This window comes from Hylobates moloch, unplaced genomic scaffold (genome assembly GCF_009828535.3).
Source record: "Hylobates moloch isolate HMO894 unplaced genomic scaffold, HMol_V3 SCAFFOLD_13, whole genome shotgun sequence".
In the NCBI taxonomy this organism is placed as follows: domain Eukaryota; kingdom Metazoa; phylum Chordata; class Mammalia; order Primates; family Hylobatidae; genus Hylobates; species Hylobates moloch.
In genome coordinates, this window is record NW_026652288.1 from 80,541,982 (window position 1) to 80,566,279 (window position 24,298).

General features: G+C 42.2%; 2 protein-coding genes and 1 pseudogene across 2 annotated transcripts in view; 2 read left to right on the plus strand and 1 right to left on the minus strand.

Annotated features, from left to right (window-relative positions):
* LRRC31 (leucine rich repeat containing 31) overlaps nucleotides 1-24,298 on the minus strand; it is a 117,254-nt gene that overhangs the window by 67,813 nt on the left and 25,143 nt on the right. The gene's annotated exons all lie outside the window — the stretch shown is intronic.
* Nucleotides 1,263-21,201, plus strand: SAMD7 (sterile alpha motif domain containing 7). Its single transcript, XM_032173970.1, has 7 exons — nucleotides 1,263-1,348; nucleotides 2,964-3,088; nucleotides 6,799-6,877; nucleotides 8,609-9,267; nucleotides 10,224-10,345; nucleotides 19,034-19,144; nucleotides 21,013-21,201. Exons 1-7 carry the CDS (start codon nucleotides 1,263-1,265, stop codon nucleotides 21,199-21,201), a joined length of 1,371 nt encoding a protein of 456 aa, XP_032029861.1.
* LOC116481227 (glycosaminoglycan xylosylkinase-like) lies at nucleotides 14,061-15,296 on the plus strand (annotated as a pseudogene).

The following is a 24,298-nucleotide window of genomic DNA, read 5'->3' on the forward strand; positions in this document are numbered from 1 at the left end:
TTATTTTTAAATGTACAATATATTATTGTTGACTGTAGTCATCTTGCTGTGCTATCAAATACTAGATCGTATTCATTCTATCTAACTATATTTTCATACCCATTAACCATCCTCCCTTCCTCCTCCCACCCCACTACCCTTCCCAGGTAACCATTGTTCTACTCTCTGTCTCAGAGCTCTCAGGTATTTTAAAAGTGGGAGTTGAGAATGAAGGAGAAGCTAAAATGACCTGTTCAACTAGTACTTGTTTTTATATTTAAAATCATTCAAAGGATATTAAAGAACAAGAAAATGTCAGGAAAAATGTTATCCCTTTAACAGTAGTCCTTTTTTCTGATCACTAGTTTCTGAAGGTAAAGCATATGAATATTTGTATTTATGTAAACTTGGCTATAATTTGGTCACTAGTTCTAATTAAATACAGTCTCATGCAGTCTGTATCCCTTCTAATTAGATATATTTTTAGACATTAAAAATATTCTCCTCCCTCATTTTCTGGTGTTAAATCTTATCAGCTAAACAGGAATATTTTTCCAAAGATTGAACATATGGGAGAATTTATGCATTTGTGCCTCCGGAAATGTAAGAGCCAAAGTAAGTTGTAAGAAAGGAGGTTGGGGCCAGGCACGGTGGCTCACGCCTGTAATCCCAGCACTTTGGGAGGCTGAGGCGGGTGGATCATCCGTGGTCAGGAGTTCAAGACCAGCCTGGTCAACATGGTGAAACCCCGTCTCTACTAAAAATACAAAATTAGCTGGGCGTGGTGGCCCGCCCCTGTCATCCCAGCTACTCCGGAGGCTGAGGCAGGAGAATTGCTTGAACCCGGGAGGCGGAGGTTGCAGTGAGCCAAGATTGCACCATTGCACTCCAGCCTGGGCAAAAATTGAAACTCCATCTCAAAAAAAAAAAAAAAAAAAAAAAAACAACAAAAAAGAAAGGACATTGGTATTTCTGTAATCTTGCAAAGCAGGTTTAATTTTATTATTGCTTGTAGTTTGGTACGGTATTACCTGTGAACTCTGCAACAAATTCCAAGGGCATATTGATAAAACACTGAGTTCTACAATTATATCTGGGGTTTTTGTGTAACTAAAAGCTTGGTGTAGCTAGTCTTCCCAAGTGTTGTGAAAATAGAAAAGGCTTTTATTGTGTTCAAGAAGAATTCAAATAGTTCACAAAAAGCAGAGTTATTTGTCAAAGTGTCTATCTGGTTCTTTTTAGAACTCCATTAGTGGCGAGAGATATTGAAGACAAACCCGGTGATGGCTGTGAACCCTTTATTGACACCAACAGGGCAGCAGACAATCCCACTGATCCCCTCACCATTTGGGCCTCCAACTGTGGACAGGTATTTCTCTTCAATATAATAGTTTGATCAAAGAACAACATGGACAATCATTATGTTTTGGAATGATGTTAAGTCCAGTGTTGTTTTATTGCCTAATATTATTTCAGTGAACTGTGGTGCAGTAATTCAAGTCAAGACACCCTGCTGGCCTCACCTTCAAGACATCTGCTGTCATTTCTCCTCTGAGACCTGCTTGACCTACTCACTCAGCAAATAACTAATGAGCACATACTATATGACAGGCATTGTGCAGGTGCAAACACTGGAGTAATAGTCTTCTAGGGCTGCCATAATAAAATACTGCAGACGGCCGGGCACAGTGGCTCACACCTGTAATCTCAGCACTTTGGGAGGCCGAGGTGGGCAGATCACAATGTCAGGAGTTTGAGACCAGCCTGACCAACATGGAGAAACCCCATCTTTATTAAAAATACAAAAAATTAGCCAGACGTGGTGGCGCAGGCCTGTAATCCCAGCTACTCAGGAGGCTGAGGCAGGAGGATCGCTTGAACCCAGGAGGTGGAGGTTGCGGTGAGCTGAGATCATGTCATTGCACTCCAGCCTGGGCAACAAGAGCGAAACTCCATCTCAAAAAAAATAAACAAATAAATAAAAATAACAAAATACTACATACTGGATGGTTTAAACAATGGAACTTTATTTCATGGTTCTGGAGCTGGGAGTCCAAGATCAAGGTGCTGCAGGGTTGGTGTCTGGTGAGGTCTCTTTTTCTGGCTTACAGGCAGACACCTGCTCACTGTATCCTCACATAGCCCTTCCTAGTGTGCATTTGCAGAAAGGGATCCCTGGTATCTCTTGTTCTTAAAAGGACCTAGTACTATCGGATTAGGGCCCCACCTTTATAATATCATTTAATCGAAATTACCTCCTTAAAGGCCCTATTCCAAGTACAGTCACATTAGCGATTAAGGCTTCAACATGCTAATTTTTTGGTGGGGAGGGGAAACAAGTCCATAACAACTGGGTACCCTGGATTTCCTGTGAAGAAACAATTCTTTCTTTTCAATAAAAAGTAAATTATAAGTATTTGGGTTGCACACTCTGGGAATAACTTACCTTCCCTTGTTTGTTTGTTTTTTGTTTAGAATATTTTGACATTCAGGAGAGAAAGCAGAACCCATTATTTATTCTTGTTTATGGTGTGTAAACAATAAAGTGGAACTTCTAGAGACCACTAAAGTTTAGAAAAATAAGTTGTCTACCCAGGAACTCAAACATTGATCCCAGATGGCAAACCCAACCAAAGTATGTCCATTAAATGAGAAAAGAATTTGTGGCCAGAGTAGACTGTTGGTCATGAAAAATCAGAGAGCAGTGTTGATTTATTTAAATATTTTTTTCCAGACATCCCTAAAACTTTCATTTCCTGCTTTCTCGTTTTGTTGTCAGCTGGGTCAGTCCTTCATTAGTAGACTACTTCCCGATCTTTCCACCATATTTCTCCATAAACTCATAAAGACTCCAGGACTTTTGTATTTCATTTTGGGAAGAGATGATAGAATCCCATATGGCAATAACAAAATCTCGTTGTCTTAGCCATGGAAACTGTGTACTCCAACCTCATTTTATCTATTTTATATCTTTTTGTTCTCAGAGAGGTGTTGCCTTCCGCTGTAGCTCCAACTGACCCAAGACAGTTTTGCGTTCCTTCTCAATTTGGATCCTCTGTTCCACCAAACGCAAATATGCCAACTGTGTTGTCCAATCGGATCTACCCAGGTATGAGCAGTAGAAGTTTTGCTCTCATCTGTGGAGTCATTTTGAACTGGATGGATGCATTAAGTTTGCCATCATTTTACTGCTAAATTTTGGCAGGACTGTGTGGTGGTTGTCTCTGTAGTCGCTGTAGTCCCCACCTAGGTTCAGATCATGGTGCTACCACTGTGTGACCAAGTGTAAGCTGCTTAACTCCTCTAAGTATCAATTTATTCATGAATAACATGAAGAACTGCAGTATTACTATTTGTCTTATCTTACACATGAGGAACTGATAAAGTTATGAGGAGATTAGATCTGAGAATTAATGTGGCTTAAGGCAGTTTACATGGGCCTGACGGTCATCGTGAGAATTTGGCTTTTATTCTGAGTAAAAAGGGAAGCCATCAAGGGGTTTGAGCAAAAGAGCAACATGGTCTGACTTAAATGTTACCAGAATAAGTCTGGCTTCTGAGATGGGGACAAACCTGATGGGATCAAAGTTCTGGGAATAAACCGATGGGAATTAGTGGGCATTAGAATAGCTAAAAGATTATGATGGCTTGGTCATGGATAGTGGCAGTAGGAATAATAATAAGTGGTTAAATTCTGTAATTATTTTGATTGTAGAAACAACAGGATTTTCTCACAGTGTGTATGTGGAAGGTGGAAGAAAGAGATACTAAGAATGACATCAAAAATTTTGGTGCGAGTAGTTGGAAAGATGGAGTTGCTGCCCATTGAGTTAAGGAAGATTGTGGAAGGAACAGCGTTCTTGCGGAGGGAGAGATATCAGAGCCTCAGCTTGCTCATATTACATCTGAGATGCCTAACAGACACTCAAGCGGAGAGGTCAGGAAGGCAGCTGAAGTGCAGGGAGAACGTCTGAGGACAACTTGGGGATATAATTTTGGAAGTAATCAACATATATAAGGCTAAATAAGATCACCTATGGAGACAGTGTAGATAGAATAGTTAAACGGAGCATCTCGGGGACCCACTAAGAGTCCAGAGACGAGGAAGAGCAAGCAAGGGAGAAGTGAAACAAGCGAGGGGAACCAGTGAGGTAGCAAGAAACCCAGGAGAGCATGGTGGCCTGGAGGCCACGGGAAGAAAGTGTGGAATCATTACATCAAGCTAATTACCATATGCCTTATCTGGCATATTTATCACCTTTTTTGCTGTTGTTGTTTGTTTGAGATGGAGTTTCGCTCTTTTTGCCCAAGCTGGAGTGCAATGGCACAACCTCGGCTCACTGCAACCTCTGCCTCTCCAGTTCAAGTGATTCTCCTGCCTCAGCCTCCCAAGTAGCTGGGATTACAGGTGTGCACCATCACGCCTGGCTAATTTTTGTATTATTAGTAGAGACAGGGTTTCACCCTGTTGGCCATGCTGGTCTGGAACTCCTGACCTCAAGTGATCCACCTGCTTTGGCCTCCCAAAGTGCTGGGATTACAGGTGTGAGCCACCACGCCCGGCCATATTTAACACTTTTTGTGGTCAGAAGATTTACAATCATTTTACACTGGACTATTTTAAGGAGAGAGTGAGCAACTGTGTCAAGTGTGCCATTTGCAGAGCAAGGAAGATGAAAACTGAGAATATATCATTAGATTTAGCGCTGTGTGGAGGTCATCAGGGATTTTGATATGAGCAATTTCAGTAGAGTCACGTTGGTGAAAACATGACTTCTGAGGGCTCAGGAGAGACTAGGAGGTGAGAATTTCTTCACAATGTTGAAGCTCAAACTGGTGTATCTTCTATCTCCCCCCAAAACCATATTCATAAGTTTATGCTTATCCCTGCTCCACAATTTCAACAACTCTTAACAGATGGGAGCAATGTGAAGGGAAAGCCTGACACAGAAAGAAATAGGACTCATGCCTGGGTCAGTGAAGAGACTGGCCTGCCTGGATTTGAGCATGTTGCTACCACAGGTCACGAATCCATTTAACTGCAACGAGAGCAAGCATCCAAGCAAGGGCCAGATCTGGAACTGGGCCCACCCAGTAAATTGGTTCAAGGACCAAAGGAGACAGTCCAACAGCAGATCCTGGATGGAAGCCACCTGGCAACAATAACCCAGTAATCTGTAGCCCATGATTACAGACAACAGGCCAATAGACTAGTAAAACAGCTGCACTGCAGGCCAGGCGTGGTGGCTCATGACTATAATCCCAGCACTTTGGGAGGCCAAGGCGGGCGGATCAGGAGGTCAGAAGTTCAAGACCAGCCTGGTCAACATGGTGAAACCCCGTCTCTACTAAAAATATGAAAATTAGCCGGGTGTGGTGTCACATGCCTGTAGTCCCAGCTACTTGGGAGGCTGAGGCAGAAGAATCACTTGAACCCGGAAAGGGGAGGTTGCAGTGACCCGAGACCACGCCATTGCACTCCAGCCTGGACTTAGGTCAGGTCTCCAACCTCAAGGCTGAAGTATAAGAGAGAGCATGGGTGAGATAAGGCCTCAGTCCTACAAAAACTGAGCTACTAAGTAAGTTAGCAAAATAGAAACTAAGACAGGGATCTGTTTACAAAACAGGGATGTTAGGTAGCAGTGAATTATACAACTGAACTAACATTAAGTTTGCTATTGCCTATTTGGGAAAGAGAACGTATAGGAGATGGTTTCTTGAGACCAGACCTCAGAGGGTTCTAAAATCCAAGCAGTTAGTATTGTGCTCTCTAGACTGGACTTCTTGCACGGACTTTCTCTGTGTCCGTGGGCAGTATGCCATGAATTGGTAGCTTCATGCATGCCAGCTGTCTAAAAGAGAGTATCTCAAAGCCATTGAACTACAAAAAACCTAGAGCTTTACAGTTAGAAGGATTCCTGGTGATCACTTCATCTAACTCTTTGATTTTACAGATAACAAAGAACCTCATTTTTAAAAAAGATCTAGTATGATTTCTTTCAAGATAGATTATTAGTAGAAATTTAATACGCTCTACTGGCTTGGTGCAAAGTGAGTATAAAAAATTGTTTCTGGCCGGGTACAGTGGCTCACGCCTGTAATCCCAGCACTTTGGGAGGCCGAGGCGGGCGGATCACGAGGTCAGGAGATCAAGACCAGCCTGGCCAACATGGTGAAATCCCATTTCTACTAAAAATACAAAAATTAGCTGGGTGTGGTGGCATGTGCCTGTAATCCCAGCTACTCGGGAGGCTGAGGCAGGAGAATTGCTTGAACCTGGGAGGTGGAGGTTGTAGTGAGCCAAGATCACACCACTGCACTTCAGCCTGGATGACAGACCGAGACTCTGTCTCAAAAAAAAAAAAAAAAGATTGTGAATCTTCTGACCACAAAAAGTGATAAATATGTGAGGTGAGGCATATGGTAATTAGCTTGATTTAATCATTCCACAATGTATACATATATCAAAACATCATATTGCACCCAAAAAATACATATACTTTTAAAAGACCAAAAAAGGCACAGATCACGAGATTCACAAATCACTTCATCTGTTTCCTATTAAAGTATGGCAGGAAAATGCCACCAGTCATGAGACCAACAATTAAAGAACAAAAAATTATCTGGTATTTATCATGCTATCACCAACATGACTCTAAGATACCGAACAGCAATGATCTGATACCATTTCCAAAATTGTGCGCAATTGCTGGGTTTTTTTTTCAGATACTGTTTTACATTGTTATATTTTATTTTATTATTTTCAAATGCATGTTTTTAATTTATTTGTGGGGTGGGATGGTGGTTTTCTTTTTTAAGGTTGGGGCATTTTACCACCTGAATCCATAAAGGCAGTGGCCAGAAGGAATGAAATGATTCAAAGGCATCATACTGCCAGGTAATTTGACAATGTTGTTTTATTTATTCTCTATTCATTCACTTGCTCATTTATTCACTTGTTATCTTCATATAACAAATGAATAGATGAATACATATAGCAAATAAATACACACACACAAATTACTTAAAGTATTTCAGGCAGATTACAAAAAGAAACATAGTCCGCTCTGCCTATGGAGTAGCCATTCTCTATTCCTTCACTTTCTTAATAAACTTGCTTTCACTTAAAAAAATAAAAAAGAGGCCGGGTGCGGTGGCTCACGCCTGTAATCCCAGCACTTTGGGAGGCCGAGGCGGGAGGATCACAAGATCAGGAGATCAAGACCATCCTGGCTAACGCGGTGAAACCCCATCTCTACCAAAAATACAAAATATTAGCCGGGCGTAGTGGCGGGCGCCTATAGTCCCAGCTACTCGGGAGGCTGCGGCAGGAGAATGGCGTGAACCCAGGAGGCCGAGCTTGCAGTGAGCAGATATCATGCCACTGCACTCCAGCCTGGGCGACAGAGCAAGACTCCGTCTCATAAATAAATAAATAAATAAATAAGAAAGAAAGAAAAAGAAACGAATACAAACATGTATGCAGGTTGGTTAAGGATAAAAGCAAGATTAGAAATCACGGCCGGGCACAGTGGCTCAGGCCTGTAATCCCAGCACTTTGGGAGGCTGAGGTGGGTGGATCATGAGGTCAGGAGTTCAAGACCAGCCTGGCCAAGATGGTAAAACCCCATCTCTACTAAATATACAAAAAAATTAGCCAGGCATGGTGGCAGGTGCCTGTAATCCCAGCTACTCAGGAGGCTGAGATAGAGAATTGCTTGAACCTGGGAGGCGGAGGTAGCAGTGAGCTGAGATTGCGCCGCTGTGCTCCAGCCTGGGCAACAGAGCGAGACTCCGTCTCGAAAAAAAAAAAAGAAATCACATAGTGAAGCTAACAGTAGTATTAGTACACAGATTGCAATAGACCATCAGTGTCCCATAATTAAAATGCCTACGACTTCTCTGAAATTCATATTGGCATTACTGTCTTAAATGACTTCAATTTTGCACAAAGATAGGAGCCAAGCTTGCCAACCTGACTTCAGATTATGCCATCAGAGCTCAGACAACCCCATGTCAGCACAACAGTGGCCTTCAGCTGTAGTGCCCAGGAGAAAGAAAAGTATAACAATGAATAGGGTATGGCCCCAGAGTAAGAGAAGGCAGAGAGTCAACCTTCTCATCACTGAACCCAAAGGGGTCCAGCTGAGGACCAAAAAGCAAAGTGAAGTAAGCAAAACCACCAAGTCTTTCTCTCCCCTCTTGCCCAGCCACTTGAATTTATTTATAAATATTGAGACTTGCATTGTCTAATTGTCTTTCTTGAATCCCACTAAGATTATTCTGCAGGGTTTGAAAACCTCTTCCCGGTACTTTAGGTTTTTTGAGGATTAATTTCTGGCAAGGAACTAGCTGTGTTGCATAAGCCCCATCCCTGCTAAATTTGCCTCGTCTTTTTAGAGGTAACACTCTAAAGACTGACCTTTGGACTTCCATTGTGAGACTCAGACAAAGTTTCAGATCTTACTCAAAACTCTCCTTCCCAGTGACTTTGTGCGGGATTCATGTTTCCACCAAACAAACTTCAGATAAACAGTGTGAGGACTATTTTAGGGAAGGCAAGGGGTCATTAAAATTACATTTATAGTGGTTTTCTTGGGCTGTATAAAATACGTTGTTTCATTTTTAGGACAGAAATGGAAATGTATGCTATTTACCAGCAAAGGAGAATGGAAAAAATTAATCCCAAGGGACTAGCAGGCCTAGGGATACCCTTCCTCTATGGCTCCGGTGTCCCAGCTGCCCCCGCTGCCTACCATGGCAGGAGCATGCTCCCTGCCGGTGACCTGCATTTTCACAGAAGCACCCTCAGAAACCTTCAGGGAAACCCCATGCTAGTGGCAACCGCACCACACTTTGAGGAGAGCTGGGGGCAGAGATGTCGTCGACTCAGGAAAAATACAGGAAATCAAAAAGCTCTAGACAGTGATGCTGAGAGTTCCAAAAGTCAAGCAGAAGAAAAAATCCTAGGTCAGACTCATGCAGTTCCCTATGAAGAGGATCATTATGCAAAAGACCCAGAAATTGAAGCACCCAGCAACCAGAAGTCAAGTGAAACGAATGAAAAGCCAATGACAGCTCTTGCCAACACCTGTGGAGAGCCCGAGCCCGAGCCCGAGCCCGAGCCCGAGCCCAAGCCCACCCATAGGAAACCCTGGGGGTCTCACACCACTACCCTGAAAGCAAAGGCCTGGGAAGTTGGGAAAGAGGAGGCTTCAGAGCAGATTTTTGCAACCTGTGATGAAAAGAATGGGATTTGCCCTCCAGTTCCTCGACCATCTCTGCCAGGTGGGTGTCCAGGGGCCAATGGCAGATCCTCATTAACTACAGGTTGCCAAGTCCGTAGGTTACTACATAATAAACTGTAACCATCCTGCCTCTTTTTATCTTTCTTTTTCTTAATCCTGCTTGGAATTATCTTTTCTTAGTATCATTTTATTCTATCAGTGCTAATAAGCCATTATCAGTGAAACTAGCCTCTGTTTATATTTTGCTCTATAGAGAATTTTCAGCAAAGGCTGGGAACGTAAATATCTTGGGAAACAAAATAGAATTTTAATTTAAGATTTTAATGTAATTTAGTGTTCATTTCTTCAACACAAAGCAGAGAGGCTTCTTGCTTCAAAGTGTGAATTCTATCTGCCCGGTATTTAAGTACATGAAAAAAATAGGCAATTAAGCAGAAGTATTATCTTTCAGTGTCCGATACTGTTGATACTTTCAAATTTAAAAATACGAATGCACTTCATGCCAGAAACACACACTGAATAGTTTTCTAGAACTCCTTTAGATAAAAAAAAATGTTAAGACATAGGGATTGTGAAGGTATGTAATACAGCCACCATACCAACTGTTTCCCTACAAAGTGTTAATTTGCCATTCTGATGAAAATATAGCTAAATTCTTGTCTCATCTCGAAAGCATGATAATCACCTATGACAAAAACATAGTAACATTAATCTGGAGAACAGAATCCATGGGGCATTTCTGTTGGAATCTGAGAGAAGCTGGTGCAAACCTGGAACTTGTTTACTTACAATAAATGCTATCAGTAAAGATCTTTTCAGAGAAAGAAAAGAAAGGGGGCAGCTGAAGCTTTTAGGAAACATCTCCTAGTAACTCTTAATATCTTGTAAGGAGTTTGCAAATCAAGACCTCTCTGGGGTGATAGAATATAAGGAAATTAATGTAACTATACATAAACCTGTATGTATTTTATGCCACAATTTCTTTCCATTTTAAAGGAATACATGCACTGGTTACAACTGGGGGGAATCTTTCTTTGGATGAAGATATTCAGAAGTGGACCGTGGATGATGTGCACAGCTTCATTAGCAGCCTTCCAGGTTGTTCAGACTATGCTCAGGTAACTTAATATTTAAGTATTTCCATACAAGAAAAACAGTTTGAAATATTTTTCCTGCATAATGAATTAGGTCAAACTTGCATTGTGCCTCCAGAAAGGATTCCTACTAATCTCTCTTTTATATGCCTACCAGTGTCTACCCTGGGACAGGTCTGTGATTGGTGGAACTTGGGTCATACACCCACACCCCAGCATCAGGGGAGGCTGGGAAAGCTATTGTCTGTCTTTAGCTTCTTTCCTATCAAGACTCCTAAGAAGTAGGAATTCTCCCAAAATTAGAAGAAGGTTCAGAAGCTGAACATCCAGAAAGAATGGGAAATAATGACTACATTCCCTACTTATCCACATAGCAAACATTTTTGGAGCACAGACTTCTGGGTGAGAAGTTTTAGGTTACTCACTGTAAGTAACAGGAATGTATACTTCACTCTAAAAAGAACAAGAAGGCAATATCTGAAAGTAGGAAATTCATTATTTTAAGTTCTATATTTATGCTGGGACGATATATAAAAATGCATACAACATATTCAATCTGATATAAAATACCATTTTAAAAAACTATAATGAACTATCAGGGCAGTTAGAAACAAAACTAGCCTCACTAGTATTGAAAAATTTGTGACAGTCATAGGTTGGTAAAATTTTGAAGTTTATGTCAATGCTACAGTTTCATGCATATAGTTTACTTTTTTGAGTTATTTAATAATACAATTCTACGCAATAAAGTGCCTACTAAATCTAGTATCATTTTCTGGTTTGCATGTTAAAGGAAAAGAAAGCAAGAAAGGACATTAAGGTTTAACTACATCAGAATTAACTGATACTAGAGCTGATTATTTTCCAGATCTGTCTTGTGAAATGTCTATCTACAGTGAGATGCTGTTAACTCTTTTTCTTTTTATTATTATTATTTTTTAGTTCAGTTTATGGGACTTATGGAAAAGCTATATAGAGTAGTTACTAAGAATATAGCTTCTGAAGCCAGAAAGTACAAATTCAAATCCTGGCTTTTCTATTTTCTGCCTGTGTGACCTAGAACAAGTTGCCTCTCTTCTCTGTGCCTCAGTTGTTTTATCTGTAAAATGAAGATAATCATAATAACACATTTTCAGAGGATTTTTGTGAGCATTAGAGTGCATGGCACCTTGTAAGTACTCAATAAACATGAATTTCATCATTATACCCAAGAGATGGCCAAACCTCAAGTTACTTATGAAGCAAGTTGTATTCTTCAAGTCACCCATTTTTGTCTTTTGCATAACCTGATAAAAAGTTTTTGGCCTACTCTACCCTGTTCAATGGTTATAACCTTATTTTTATTTTTATTTTTATTTTATTTTATTTATTTATTTATGAGACAGAGTCTGGCTCTGTCCCCCAGGCTGGAGTGCAGTGGCACCACCTCGGCTCACTGCAAGCTCCACCTCCCGGGTTCACGCCATTCTCCTGCCTCAGCCTCCCGAGTAGCTGGGACTACAGGAGCCTGCCACCACGCCCTGCTAATTTTTTTGTATTTTTAGTAGAGACAGGGTTTCACTGTGTTGGCCAGGATGATCTCGAACTCCTGACCTCGTGATCCGCCCACCTCGGCCTCCCAAAGTGCTAGGATTACAGGCTTGAGCCACCATGCCCGGCCATAACCTTATTTTTAAAAATTAGTCATTAGTCATGGGTAAGCCACTTTTTAAATTTATCTATACCACTTCAAGTGCCATGTCAACCATGGGTTCAGTGTTATCTTCTGATAACAACCAGAAGAGCAACCCCTTATTTAATAAGCATGTGATTGTTGAGATCTGGCACACTGAATTTGAACTCTGATTATTCTTAGTGATCCATAGTCAGAAAAGTGCAATTTATAATAATAGCTCTTGCAATAAATAATATTACATGATTTTCATAGTTTAAAATCCCAAATGTCCCCTTGTGGGTACACAGAAGTTACATAAATATGAGTACTCCAAACTTTGCTGACTCATTATCTCTCACTGACAGGATGTCAGCACCCTCTTCCCCATCCCAAGAAGTGGTACCAATTATTTCTAGATAAGTCTCAAATTTGTTTAGGATCAAGTCGTGCTTTAGTTTCCCCATTAAAGTATACTCCCTCCAAGTGACAGCAAGTGGCATCAGCTGAAAGATGTCACTGCTCTGCTGTGCCTGCCCCCAGCTATGTTCTGTGATGTTATTTTACACAGAAAAGGGGAGATGCCCTCTGGATGCAACAGCCCTGAAGCAACACTGCTTGTACCCCACTCTCACAAGGACACTTGTCTAAAATGTCCCATCAGGTGTTACTCATAGTCCCCCCCCCCTTTTTTTTTTTGCGATGGAGTCTTGCTCTGTCGCCCAGGCCGGAGCGCAGTGGCATCATCTCCGCTCACCACAACCTCCGCCTCCTGGGTTCAAGCAATTCTCCTGCCTCAGCCTCCCGAGTAGCTGGGACTATAGGTGCACACCACCACGCCTGGCTAATTTTTTGTATTTTTAGTAGAGACAGGGTTTCATCGTGTTGGTCAGGCTGGTCTTGAACTCCTGACCTCATGTTCCGCCCACCTCGGCCTCCCAAAGTGCTGGGATTACAGGCATGAGCCACCGCACCCAGCCCCATAACCCCTTTCTTTAAATGAGTTGGACCAAGGTGCTGAGATTAGCTGGTGTTAAACCCGCTGTCCCCCAACTATCCTCTTACTCCCCATCTCTGCCTTAGGTACCTACTCAGCAACTTCTCACCACTCACCTCCTGTAGGTAGAAAAAGAAATTCAGCAGAAAAAAAATAACAACTAAAACCCAAAGCCCCGAGTGCAAATGAACTCTTTTAAATAGGTGTAGACAGAGGATTGGTGGCTCAGCTGTTAAGGAACATTCAGGAGACCCTGCAACATATTTTGTTCCAAGTAAATGTCTAGTTCAGAGGACTCAGCAGATAAAGTATCCTGTCTCTAAAAAGAACTGAAATTACCGAAAATATGTGCACATTTATTTCATCACACATGGCCCAAACTGCTCTGGTGAGAAAGGGGTACATCTGAGTGACAGGGACATGTCTGTGTCCTCGCCCCAGGCCCTGAGTACATCCACCATGGCTGAGGGTTAGATCCTCACACATTTCAGTCCCTGGCTGCCAACCTACCTCTGCCTGAAAATTTATCCACATGGCTCCTCCTTTGGATGCTCACAAATTGTCAGGTGCACACCACCATACCCAACTAATTTTTTTTAAAGAGATGGGGGTCTACTATGTTGCCCAGGTTTGTCTCAAACTCCTGGGCTCAAGTGATCCTCCAGCCTTAGCCTCCCAAGTAACTAAGATTACAGGTGTGAGCCACTGCACCTGTCTCTTTAATTTATATTAGCCATTTTCTATAATTTGCTTAATTAAAATAGGAAAAGAAATAATTACTTAATACAGTTTGTGGGGGGACGGCTGGCTCAGCGCTGAGAGAGGTGGCCAGGGAATGGTGGGAGCTGCAGTGGTGGTGGCAGTGGCTAGGGTGATGAGCGCAGCCTGGGGCTACCCCTCCTTGGGGGCCATGCTGCATTGCACTGCGTGGGCAGCCACGAGCGAGCCTAGGGCCCAATGGGAACTGTGGAAGTTGCATCCACAAATGGACCAATGTGTATAATGATGGAATCTCCTTACTAACCATTACCACCGGCTCTCCTTGATAAGAGAGACAGAGAGTGGGTCAGGGGAGAAGAAAAGAGGTCAACATGAAGCTAAAGCAGCGAGTCATGCCATTAGCAATTCTTGTCATCTTTATCTTCACCAAAGTTTTCCTGATTGACAACTTAGATACGTCAACTGCCAAGCAGTGTTTCACCACTTGATCACCTGAGGGCTTTTCACCGAATGATGACTGGCTTGTGGATGGAGCTGTCACCCAAGTTGGACCACACGTTGCAGTCTACCTAGGAGATTGCAGCCCAGTGGGTTGTTCCCCAGGAAGTGTACTGTGAAGAGACACCAGAGCTGGGGGCAATCATGCATGCCATGGCCACCAAGCAAATTATTCAAGCTGATTTGGGTTATAAAGGGACACAGCTGAAAGCCTTACTGATCCTTGAAAGGGAACAGAAAGTTGTTTTGGAACCTAAGTAGTATAGCCGAGACCATGTAGTGGAAGGGAACCACATGCCGGTTATGATAGACACAATGCGGAGGTAGCAGCCTTTCACTTGGACAGGATTGTGGGTGTCCCAGAGCCCTGTTGATGGTGGGCAGATTTGTTCACCTTCAGACAGAGATCAAACTTGTTACCATGGAGCAGCTGTTGAGCCCCTTCCTAACTGTAGGAAACAATACTTGTTTTTATGGGAAGGGTTATTACTACTGAGAAACAGAACCAGCTTGTGCTGATGGAGACACAGTGGAAAAACCTGTCACACTTCGGCTTCCAGATGTGTGGCCTCTCCAGAAACACCAACAACCGTGGGCCAGGACTTACCAAAAAGGCAAGTTGGCCAGGTGGGAGTATGATGAGAGCTACTGTGAGGCTGTGAAGAAAACGTCCCTTTATGACTCTGGCCTGTGCCTCTTGGACACCATTAACACAGCTGTCTTTGATTACCTGATTGACAATGCTGACAGCCATTACTATAAGAACTTTCAAGATAATTAGGGCGCCAGTATGCTCATCCTTCTTGATAACGACAAAAGCTTTGGGAACCCCTTGCTGGATGAAAGAAGCATTCTTTCCCCTCTCCATCAGTGTGGCATCACTCGGGTTTCTACCTGGAACAGACGGAACTACCTAAAGAATGGTGTGCTGAAGTCTGCCTTAAAATCTGCCACGGCCCGTGACCCCTCTCCCCAGTGCTCTCTGATCCTCGTCTGGACACCATGGATGAGTGGCTCCTGAGTGTCCTGGCCACCGTGGAGCAGTGCACTGACCAGTTTGGGATGGACACTGTATGGTGGAAGACACGATGCCTTTCTCCCACTTGTAATTCTCAACACAAAATAAGTGAAACTTCTTTTTACAAAGATAGAGAAGCAGCACAATCAATTCCAAATGGCATGAGATGGATTGGAAATGGCCAGCAGCAAGTTCTGGTGACAGGGGACAGGGTGGCCTTGGATATCTTTGGTGTTTTCTGTAGTAGAAACTAAAGCAAAGACCACAAGTTTCAGAGCATGGAGATGTTCCTGCTGAATCACCTTCCGAATTCCTCAGCAATTGCCCATTCTAGCAATAGGCATCACAGTTGGTCAGTCTTAATTCCCAGGCCAAAGGACAATCAGACATTTGCATAGATGAATACTGGGCTTGGCTCTGGAGTGTGTGTTTCGAGTTGAACATTTCAGTCCTTTCTCCACACTGGTGCATTTTGTGGAAAAAAAATATATACATACATGACTAAAATCTATTAGAACACAAGGTTCCCAGTACAGGAGCTTTCCAAGAAGATTCTACTTTTTAGCTGGTCCTGAGTCATGCCCTCTGAGGCATGGAGCACAGAGTGGAAACAAGACCAGTGTGGTTCCTCTTCTTGTGGCACTCATAGTCCAGAAGAGAGGCACCAGTGAGTGATCCCACATCCATACGAGCACGCTGTGAAAGGTGGGTACAGAGCATGGTGGGGACACATACAAGGGACTCATGGCCTCCTAAAGGAAGAGGCCTCTAAAGTGAGACCTGAAAGTCAAGCGGAGAGGTGAGGCAGGAGGGAGGTAAAGGAGGAATTTCCAGGTGAGGGCCAGAGCCAGAGAAAACTTTAATTTGGTTGGGACTTTGAGAGTAGTTTCCAGTGCTACAGAGGGCCAGGGCCAAGGTGGGAGAGGTGAGGACAGCAAGACGAGACTGGAGAGGTGGACAGGGCCAGGTCACAGAGCCCTGAAGACCCAGTGAAGGATTGTGACTTTATCCTGGAGGCAGTCAGGTTTTAAGTAGGGAGCGGCATGCTTAGCTTTATACTGCAGAAAGGTTACTCAGGTTGCCTTTATGAAAACAAGTTGAAGAGGACAAGACAGAGGGGAAGCCTCTTCAGATGAGCAATAATGGAGTTCTATCCAGGGTAGGAGGAGTGGGAGTGGGCAGATAAGAACACAACCTAGAGGAGGCAGGGCAAGATGGCCAAAAAGAAGCCTCCACCGATGGTCCTCCCTTCCAGAACGCCACATGGAGCAACAACCCACACAAAAAAAAACCACCTTCATAAGAACAAAAAATCAGATGAACAATCACAGTACCTGGTTTTAACTTCATGTCACTGAAAGAGGCACCGAAGGGGATAGGAAAGAGAGTCTGGAATTGCCCACACCATCCCTCTGCCGTCCCCCAGAAGTGGCCACGTGGTGTGGAGACAGAATCTGTGCTTTTGTGGGTGGGGGAACATGGTAATTGTGGGACTCTGCATTGAAACTCAGTGCTGCCCGGTCACAGAACAATGAAAACTATGTAAGAGGCCAAATTGGCACGATTCAGCTTCTGAGTTAAAGATACACGTTAGGGAGCCTTCAGCATATAGAGCCCATCATTGAAGCTGAGCAAAGCTGAAATGAATCAGGAAGACCAAAGGGAACTGATTCAGAAGCCTAAGAAACCCTAACCTATAAAAATGGACAAAGAAACAGGAGCTGGCCAAGGTGACCTTGAAGGAGAGAACAGGGGTACCCAGGAGGGAGCAGCCTCATGACAGAAAGGAAGAGCACTCTTCATGAAGGCACAGTCAACAATGTCAGATGCAGCCAGGAACTTCAGAAATAGAACAACTGCAAAATGTCTGCATGTTTGGTGGGACAGAGGCACCAGGAAGCCTGAGGAAAGCAGGCTTAATGGAATGGTCAGGGCAGAGCTCAGATTCCCTGAGACTGCAGAATGACTGGGAAATGAGAACATGAAAGCAGGGAGCATCCAAACCCTTTGGAGAAATCTGGCTGTGAAGGGAGTGAGAGACATGAGGCAGCATTTGGAAATGGAGTTTGAGTATTTTCATTATTTTTGTTTGTTTAATGATGGTGGAGACTTATTGAAATGCCAATGGGAAAGAGCCAGCAGAAGAGGAGAGACTGAAGAGAAAAGAGGGGATTATCTATCCCCTCTGGAAATGGGAGGGGTGAGGACCCACAGTATATGTGGAGAGATCATCTTTAAATGGTGGAGAGACCTCTCTTCCATTGTATCGTGACAGTGGGAGAAAATAAAGGTTTTTGGTTCATTGGTCAGAATTAGAGGGAGTTCTTATCTACTGGTTTTTTGTTGTTTGCTTTTTTTTCTTTTAGTTAGGAAGTGCTATGATCTACTGAAAATGAGGGAAGGCTCAAAGGACTATAAATCATGCTGCTACAAAGACACATGCACACGTATGTTTATTGTGGCACTATTTACAATAGCAAAGACTTGGAACCAACCCAAATGTCCAACAACGATAGACTGGATTAAGAAAATGTGGCACATATACACCATGGAATACTATGCAGCCATAAAAAATGATGAGTTCATGTCCTTTGTAGGGACATGGATGAAACTGGAAAACATCATTCTCAGTAAACTATCGCAAGGACAAAAAACCAAACACCGCATTTTCTCACTCATAAGTGGGAATTGAACAATGAGAACTCATGGACACAGGAAGGGGAACATCACACTCCGGGGACTGTTGTGGGGTGGGGGGGAGGGGGGAGGGACAGCGTTAGGAGGTATACCTAATGCTAAATGACGAGTTAATGGGTGCAGGAAACCAACATGGCACATGGATACATATGTAACAAACCTACACATTGTGCACATGTACCCTAAAACCTAAAGTATAATAATAAAAAAATAAAAAAAAAAGATGAACCCTAAGCAAAAACAGGTAAATAAAAAAAAAAAAAGAAATGGCACATGGATACATATGTAACAAACCTGCACATTGTGCATATGTACCCTAAAACTTTAAGTATAATAATAATAAAATTTAAAAAAAAATGAGGGAAGGCTCTGCCTACAAAGTCTAAAGTTTGAGGAGTGTGGAGATAGCTTGAAATAGAAGGGAGAGAAAGCTCAACAGTGAATATAGAAGGATTTCCAGGCAAGTTGAAGTTGAAGATCATGAAATTACAGTCCTATCAATCTGCCTAGGTTTTATATCCCTCAATCTGCCTGGAATTTTTGTCCACCAGCAGCCTTCCTGGCTTTCAGAGAAAGGAAGGCACGCCACATCCACTACAGTTTCAGGACTAACAGACCTGCTGGAAAGGTCCGGTAGGGAAAGCTCTCAGCAGCATTTCCCTCTCCTCCCTTTACCATGCATCTAAGGCATGGCCAGCAGATACCACATCTGTAAATGTGAGACATGAAATTTATCCACAACAGGTTTTACCCACATCCCTTTACTTAGAGCTTTTACTCATTCATTCATTTATCCAGCAATATTTATTGTACATCTTCTTACCATATGCCAGCCTCTGTATTAGGGGTACATTGGTCAGTGAAACACGGACCTGGCCCTCAAATAAGCACTATTCCCGGTTGGAATTGAGTTCTATAAACAGAGAATTACAGTTGATTACAAAGGTTATTAAAGAGCACAAGCAATTTGCTACTGAGCACAGAAAAGAGAGCAACTAAAAAAAGGTTTTACAAATTTTTCTGTCATCCTCAAGCAGTCTTAATGTTTTCTCCAAAACTAAAATATCTAGGTGGTAAAAGAACTTTTTTAAAAAAAGACATTCAGAGTTAACATGTTTTGTATTTATGAAGGTATTTAAAGATCATGCAATTGATGGAGAAACTTTGCCATTACTCACAGAAGAGCATCTTCGAGGCACTATGGGATTAAAGCTAGGGCCAGCACTAAAAATTCAATCGCAGGTATGGTGATTTTATACAACTAATTATGTATTAATGGCACGAAGCTTAATACAAATATGTTACTTTTCTCTTGTTGGAATATAAATAATACTTATTTAACTTCTTTATTGTTTTCCCTCTGTGGTTGAGGATATAACAGAAGTGAGGGACCCTGAAAACATTGGATGGGATGGTGGTACACGTTCCTAGATGTAACTGGGAAGATGATAAGCAAGGATGCACTGGTAAATGTTTAACAAGTAGTTCTCTTTGAAAAAAAAAATGAGCCCCAATTTGTAGTATCTCCAATTTCTGTGGTGTAAATGACTCCCACCGTGGCTGAGAAACTCCTCATGTCACTGAATACTGTCATCCTCCGAGAAATCATCATCCCGCTCAGGAGTGCTGCCCTCCTCGCTCCGGGCCCATGACACTTGGGGATGACTATCCTGAAATGGGAAGAGATGCACAGCAGCGCCCCACTTTAGAGTATTTCTACCAGATACAATCTCAGATATAATAGGTATAAATAACGTCAAGAGTAGAAGTAATAATAATAGTAAAACAATTAGGTAAAAACAATTAAAAAGTGATGAGTCTTAAGCATGTATTACTTGTGTTATACATAATTTAATATGATGCTTTGACTTAATTTTTAATAATGATGTATTTAAAAACTGGCTTGCAAACTTCCTCAACATTTAATAATTGGGTCTTGTGAGTTAGCCAACCCCAGCACGCCACTTCTCACTACCTCCAGCACTCCATCCTGGTCTCAGGCACCATCATCTCTCATTGAATGACTGTAGTATCTCCAATTTTTTTTTAATTTTTAATTTTTATTTTAAGTTATGGAGTACACGGGCAGGTTTGTTGCATAGGTAAACGTGTGCCACGGTGGTTTGCTGCACCTATCAACCCATCACCTAGGTATTAAGCCCAGCATGCATTAGCTATTTATCCTGATGCTCTCCCTCCCCCCATCCCATCCCCTGACAGGCCCCAGTGTGGGTTGTTCCCCTCCCTGTGTCCATGTGTTCTCATTATTCAGCTCTCACTTGTAAGTAAGAACATGTGGTGTTTGGTTTTCTCTTCCTGCATTAGTTTGCTGAGGATGATGGCTTCCAGTTCCATCCATGACCCTGCAAAGGACATGATCTTATTCCTTTTTATGGCTGCATAGTATTCCATGGTGTATATGTACCACATTTTCTTTACCCAGTCTGTCACTGATGGGCATTTGGGTTGATTCCATGTCTTTGCTATTGTGAATAGTGCTGCAATGAACACATGTGTGTATTTATCTTTGTAACAGAATGATTTATATTCCTTTGGGTAAATACCCAGTAATGGGATTGCTGGGTCAAATGGTATTTCTGGTTCTAAATCTTTGAGAAATCATGCATTGGCCTTCTAACTGCTCTCCCTGCTTCTGCCCTTGCCCACCCAGAGTTGATTCACAAAACAGTAAAAGTGGTTCTTTTAATATATAAGATGGATTATGTCACTCTTCTGCTCAAGATTCTAAAATAGCTCCCCATTGCCTTCAGAGCCAAACCCAAAGACCTATGTCATTTGTGCTCCTCCTCACATGCCACCACCATTACCATCCTGACCTCACCATTCACTTTTCTCGCCGTCAGTAATTCCACTATTGCTCAGCTGCCCCTGGTTAGAGCCACCTTGATACCCTGTTTTACATCTGTAAACACTATGATTCTGAGAGAAAGAAAAAGCCCACCACATCCTGCAATTGTGACCCCCACAACTATATATTAATAGATGCTCCATGCCTGAAATTACCTCAGCCTCTCTGCGATGTGTGTTTAATGCTGAGTTAATGAAAAAAATTCATAGAATTAATTACTATAATTATTTTGTCTTAAAAGGTATCTCAGCATGTGGGAAGTATGTTCTACAAGAAAACTCTTTCATTTCCTATGAGACAAGCATTTGATCAACCAGCAGATACATCCCCTCTTCTGGATTCTAATTCCTGGAGTGATACAATGAGCATTTTTTGTCCCCAGGATACAATAATTCCTAAAGGAATTGAGCGAGATAGTATGAGAAACTAAAAGGCCTCAAGGAGGAAGAATCGTCTTAGCCAGTTTTCCAAAGAGCCTAGGATATTACAAAGGATGTGTGAGGATTTCCCAGGACTAGATGGAGAATGAGGAGAGAAAGTCAGCCTTCCTGGAGCTGTTACGAAGGAGACTTGCCCAAGGGGCTTCCCTGCCAGGGCTGAATGTCCCCAGCACCAAATGACTGGAGATGCATCCTTAGGAGCAAATGCTAATGAAGGGGAGATATACAAACATCAAGAAAGCTGCAGATGGATGTTTCCATGAAGAAATCTCTGAAGAAACCAAAAGAGCTGAAACTGAAAAAAAGAGCTCCCTCCCTTTCTTCACTCATTTTCCATTCACAAACTCTGAAAGAGATAAAGGCAACCCAATGAAACCACAGAGAGGCAGAAGAGAACGGGCAGAAGTACAGAACAGAAATGGAGAAGCTGACCACGACTCCACGTTTTCTCATCCCAGATTTCCAGCGTGAAGCAGGCCCAAGAGGAGAAGCTTTAACCTTAAATTTTCGCGTTGTGGCCGGGCGCGGTGGCTCACACCTGTAATCCCAACACTTTGGGAGGCTGAGGTAGGCGGATCATGAGGCCGGGAGATCAAGACCAGCTTGGCCAACATGGTGAAACCCCGTCTCTACTAAAAATAGAAAAAAAAAAAATTAGCTAGGTGTGGTGGTGTGCGCATGTAGTCCCAGCTACTTGGGAGGCTGAGGCAGGAGAATTGCTTGAACCTGGGAAGGGGAGGCTACAGTGAGCTGAGATTGTGCCACTGCACTCCAGCCTGGGTGACAGAGCAGGACTCCGTCTCAAAAAAAAAAAAAAAATCAAACAACAACAACAAAAAAAACTAGTTTGACTATTACTCATGACTAGGTATTTTATTTCTGAAATAAAACTATGTTATGACTGAAAGTGACTGGAGGACTGCTTATTATCTTAGAGGGAGGTGAAAAGTCATAGTATCCACTTGAGATTTCATCCAAGGGGTGGGGAAGTTATCTCTGCAAGGCAGGTTTGAGCTGGCAAGGTGGAGTGCTCTCTGCTCACACCCTGTGGAATCCCCCATTTTCAACTTGATGTTTAACAGAATGTCTCTGAAAGGATAAACAAGAAAATGATGACAATTTGCTCAAGGAGGGGATTGGCTAACAGGATATGAAGAAGTCTTCTTACTATGTACATTCTTGTACATTTTGAATTTTTAACCATGAGAATATATTTTCTATTTAAAAAAATTTATATTTAAAATGAGCAAACTCTAGAAAGCAGCCTCTGAGATGGCCCACAAGGATCCCTGCATCCTGGTATTCAAGCCCTTGCGTGATCTACTCTGCTTGAGGGTGGGCTGGGGGTATTGAGCCTTTTCTAACGAACAGAATACAGAAGGCGTGATGGATGGGACATCACTTTTGTGGCTTCTGTCTTGGGTGCTCGCTTTCTCTCTCTCTCTCTCTCTCTGGACTTCTGACTCTTGGGGAAGCCTGATTCTTTGTCTCCAGGCAGCCCTGTGGAGAGCCCCACATGAACTTGGAAATGGATCTTCTGACGCTGCCAACAGCCACGTAAGGAAACTTGAAGGTGCCTCACCTCCAGCCCACAGCTTGGTGGCAGCTCATGAGCGACCCTGAGCCAGAGGCCCCCAGCTAAGCCACTCTGGATTTCTGACACACAGGAACTGTGTTGTTTTCAGCCGCTAAGTTTTGAAGTAATTTATTTCACAATAATGGAGTACTAAAACAAACAAATTAAGTTGCATTTAGTAAACACAAATTGCATGCTACCCACATTCACTTTTTGATTTGGAAGGTGGGCTTTTGAAATCATCTTCCTACAAGCCTAATTTAGTTAAGCTTCCATTTCTTTCATTTTTACTAAGACAACAGGTTTTTCTTCTGATATTAAAAACTGTATCAAACCATCACATATATTTGTGAATTCTTACTTTACTCTCTTGGTCCCTTTGCTGAGAGAGAGACAGGGACAGACAGAAAATCCTTCCATATTTCAAAAATATGTCTTCTTTTATAAGTTATTTAAGAAGGCAATAAGCCAATGAATAACGAGTGGCAAGATTTTTACTAAAAATAACTTGAAAAATGCTTCACTTCCTCTTTCCCTCTTTTTATTCATCTGATGCTCAGTGTACCGAAGAACTGTTTGGTCATGTGACATTTCACCTGCTATACTACCCAGCATACAGAAGTTTCACAAAATGCCAGGTGTGAGTTACAGATGCTGTGGTGAGGGATAAAAAGAAATGCTTAATATTTTTAGTGGCAAAGTGATAATGAGGTTCAATCACTATGATGACTTTTGAGTTTCATATTGTTGCTAAATAAGTCCATTGAGTTGGTAATTGATTGATTTGCACAGATGTATCTCAATGTTGCTCTAAGGAAAATGTTCCGATATGGCATCTTGGCATGTACTATCACCAGAAAAAAACCACTGTGCTTAATTTTAGATCCATGCATTTAAAAAAGAACCAGAAGAACTCATACAAAGGAGGCCCTCCCCAGCTCTCAGTACTCTTCATTGGAAGAGAAAAAAACTGAAATCGCTTGTCCCTACCAAGATTGCCTTCTTCCCAGATTAAAGACCCCTGGGTACCTTTTAACGAAAGGGACACTTTAAGAACAGATTATTTTGGAGGGTGAGGATTTTTATTTACATTATCATCTAGAAATAGTTTTTAACTTTTTCTCAAATGCCACTTTAGGCTTGACGCATACTCTATACTCTTTATGAATAAAAAACAAAGCAACAACAACAACAACTTCTCTCTTGTTGGAAAACCATCACAATAAAATTATGTTTGATAAATAGGGAATTCTGACTTACAAAATATGTTTAGACTGATTGAGTAAATATCCATGCAATGGAGTACTATGCAGCTATTTCCTTTAGGGAAGTATTATAGCTATTAAGGAGAAATAATAGAATTTGAATATCACTATTATGCACCCCTAAAACATAAGTAATCTAGGCAATAATCATAAATGGCTGCTAACATCTCGAAAAGAGAAATAACCAGACATCATGTGCCATCTGATGGAAATCCATGAAACCCCATATGAATGAAAGTCTTACAA

What these genes read in the sequence shown, in the direction of transcription:
- SAMD7 (XM_032173970.1), top strand. Translation starts at nt 1,263, where the DNA reads ATGGCTGTGAACCCTTTATTGACACCAACAGGGCAGCAGACAATCCCA. An exon ending in GTTGTTCAGACTATGCTCAG is followed by an intron (nt 10,346 to 19,033) that starts GTAACTTAATAT and finishes GTATTTATGAAG; the next exon opens with GTATTTAAAGATCATGCAAT. An exon ending in CACTAAAAATTCAATCGCAG is followed by an intron (nt 19,145 to 21,012) that starts GTATGGTGATTT and finishes TTGTCTTAAAAG; the next exon opens with GTATCTCAGCATGTGGGAAG.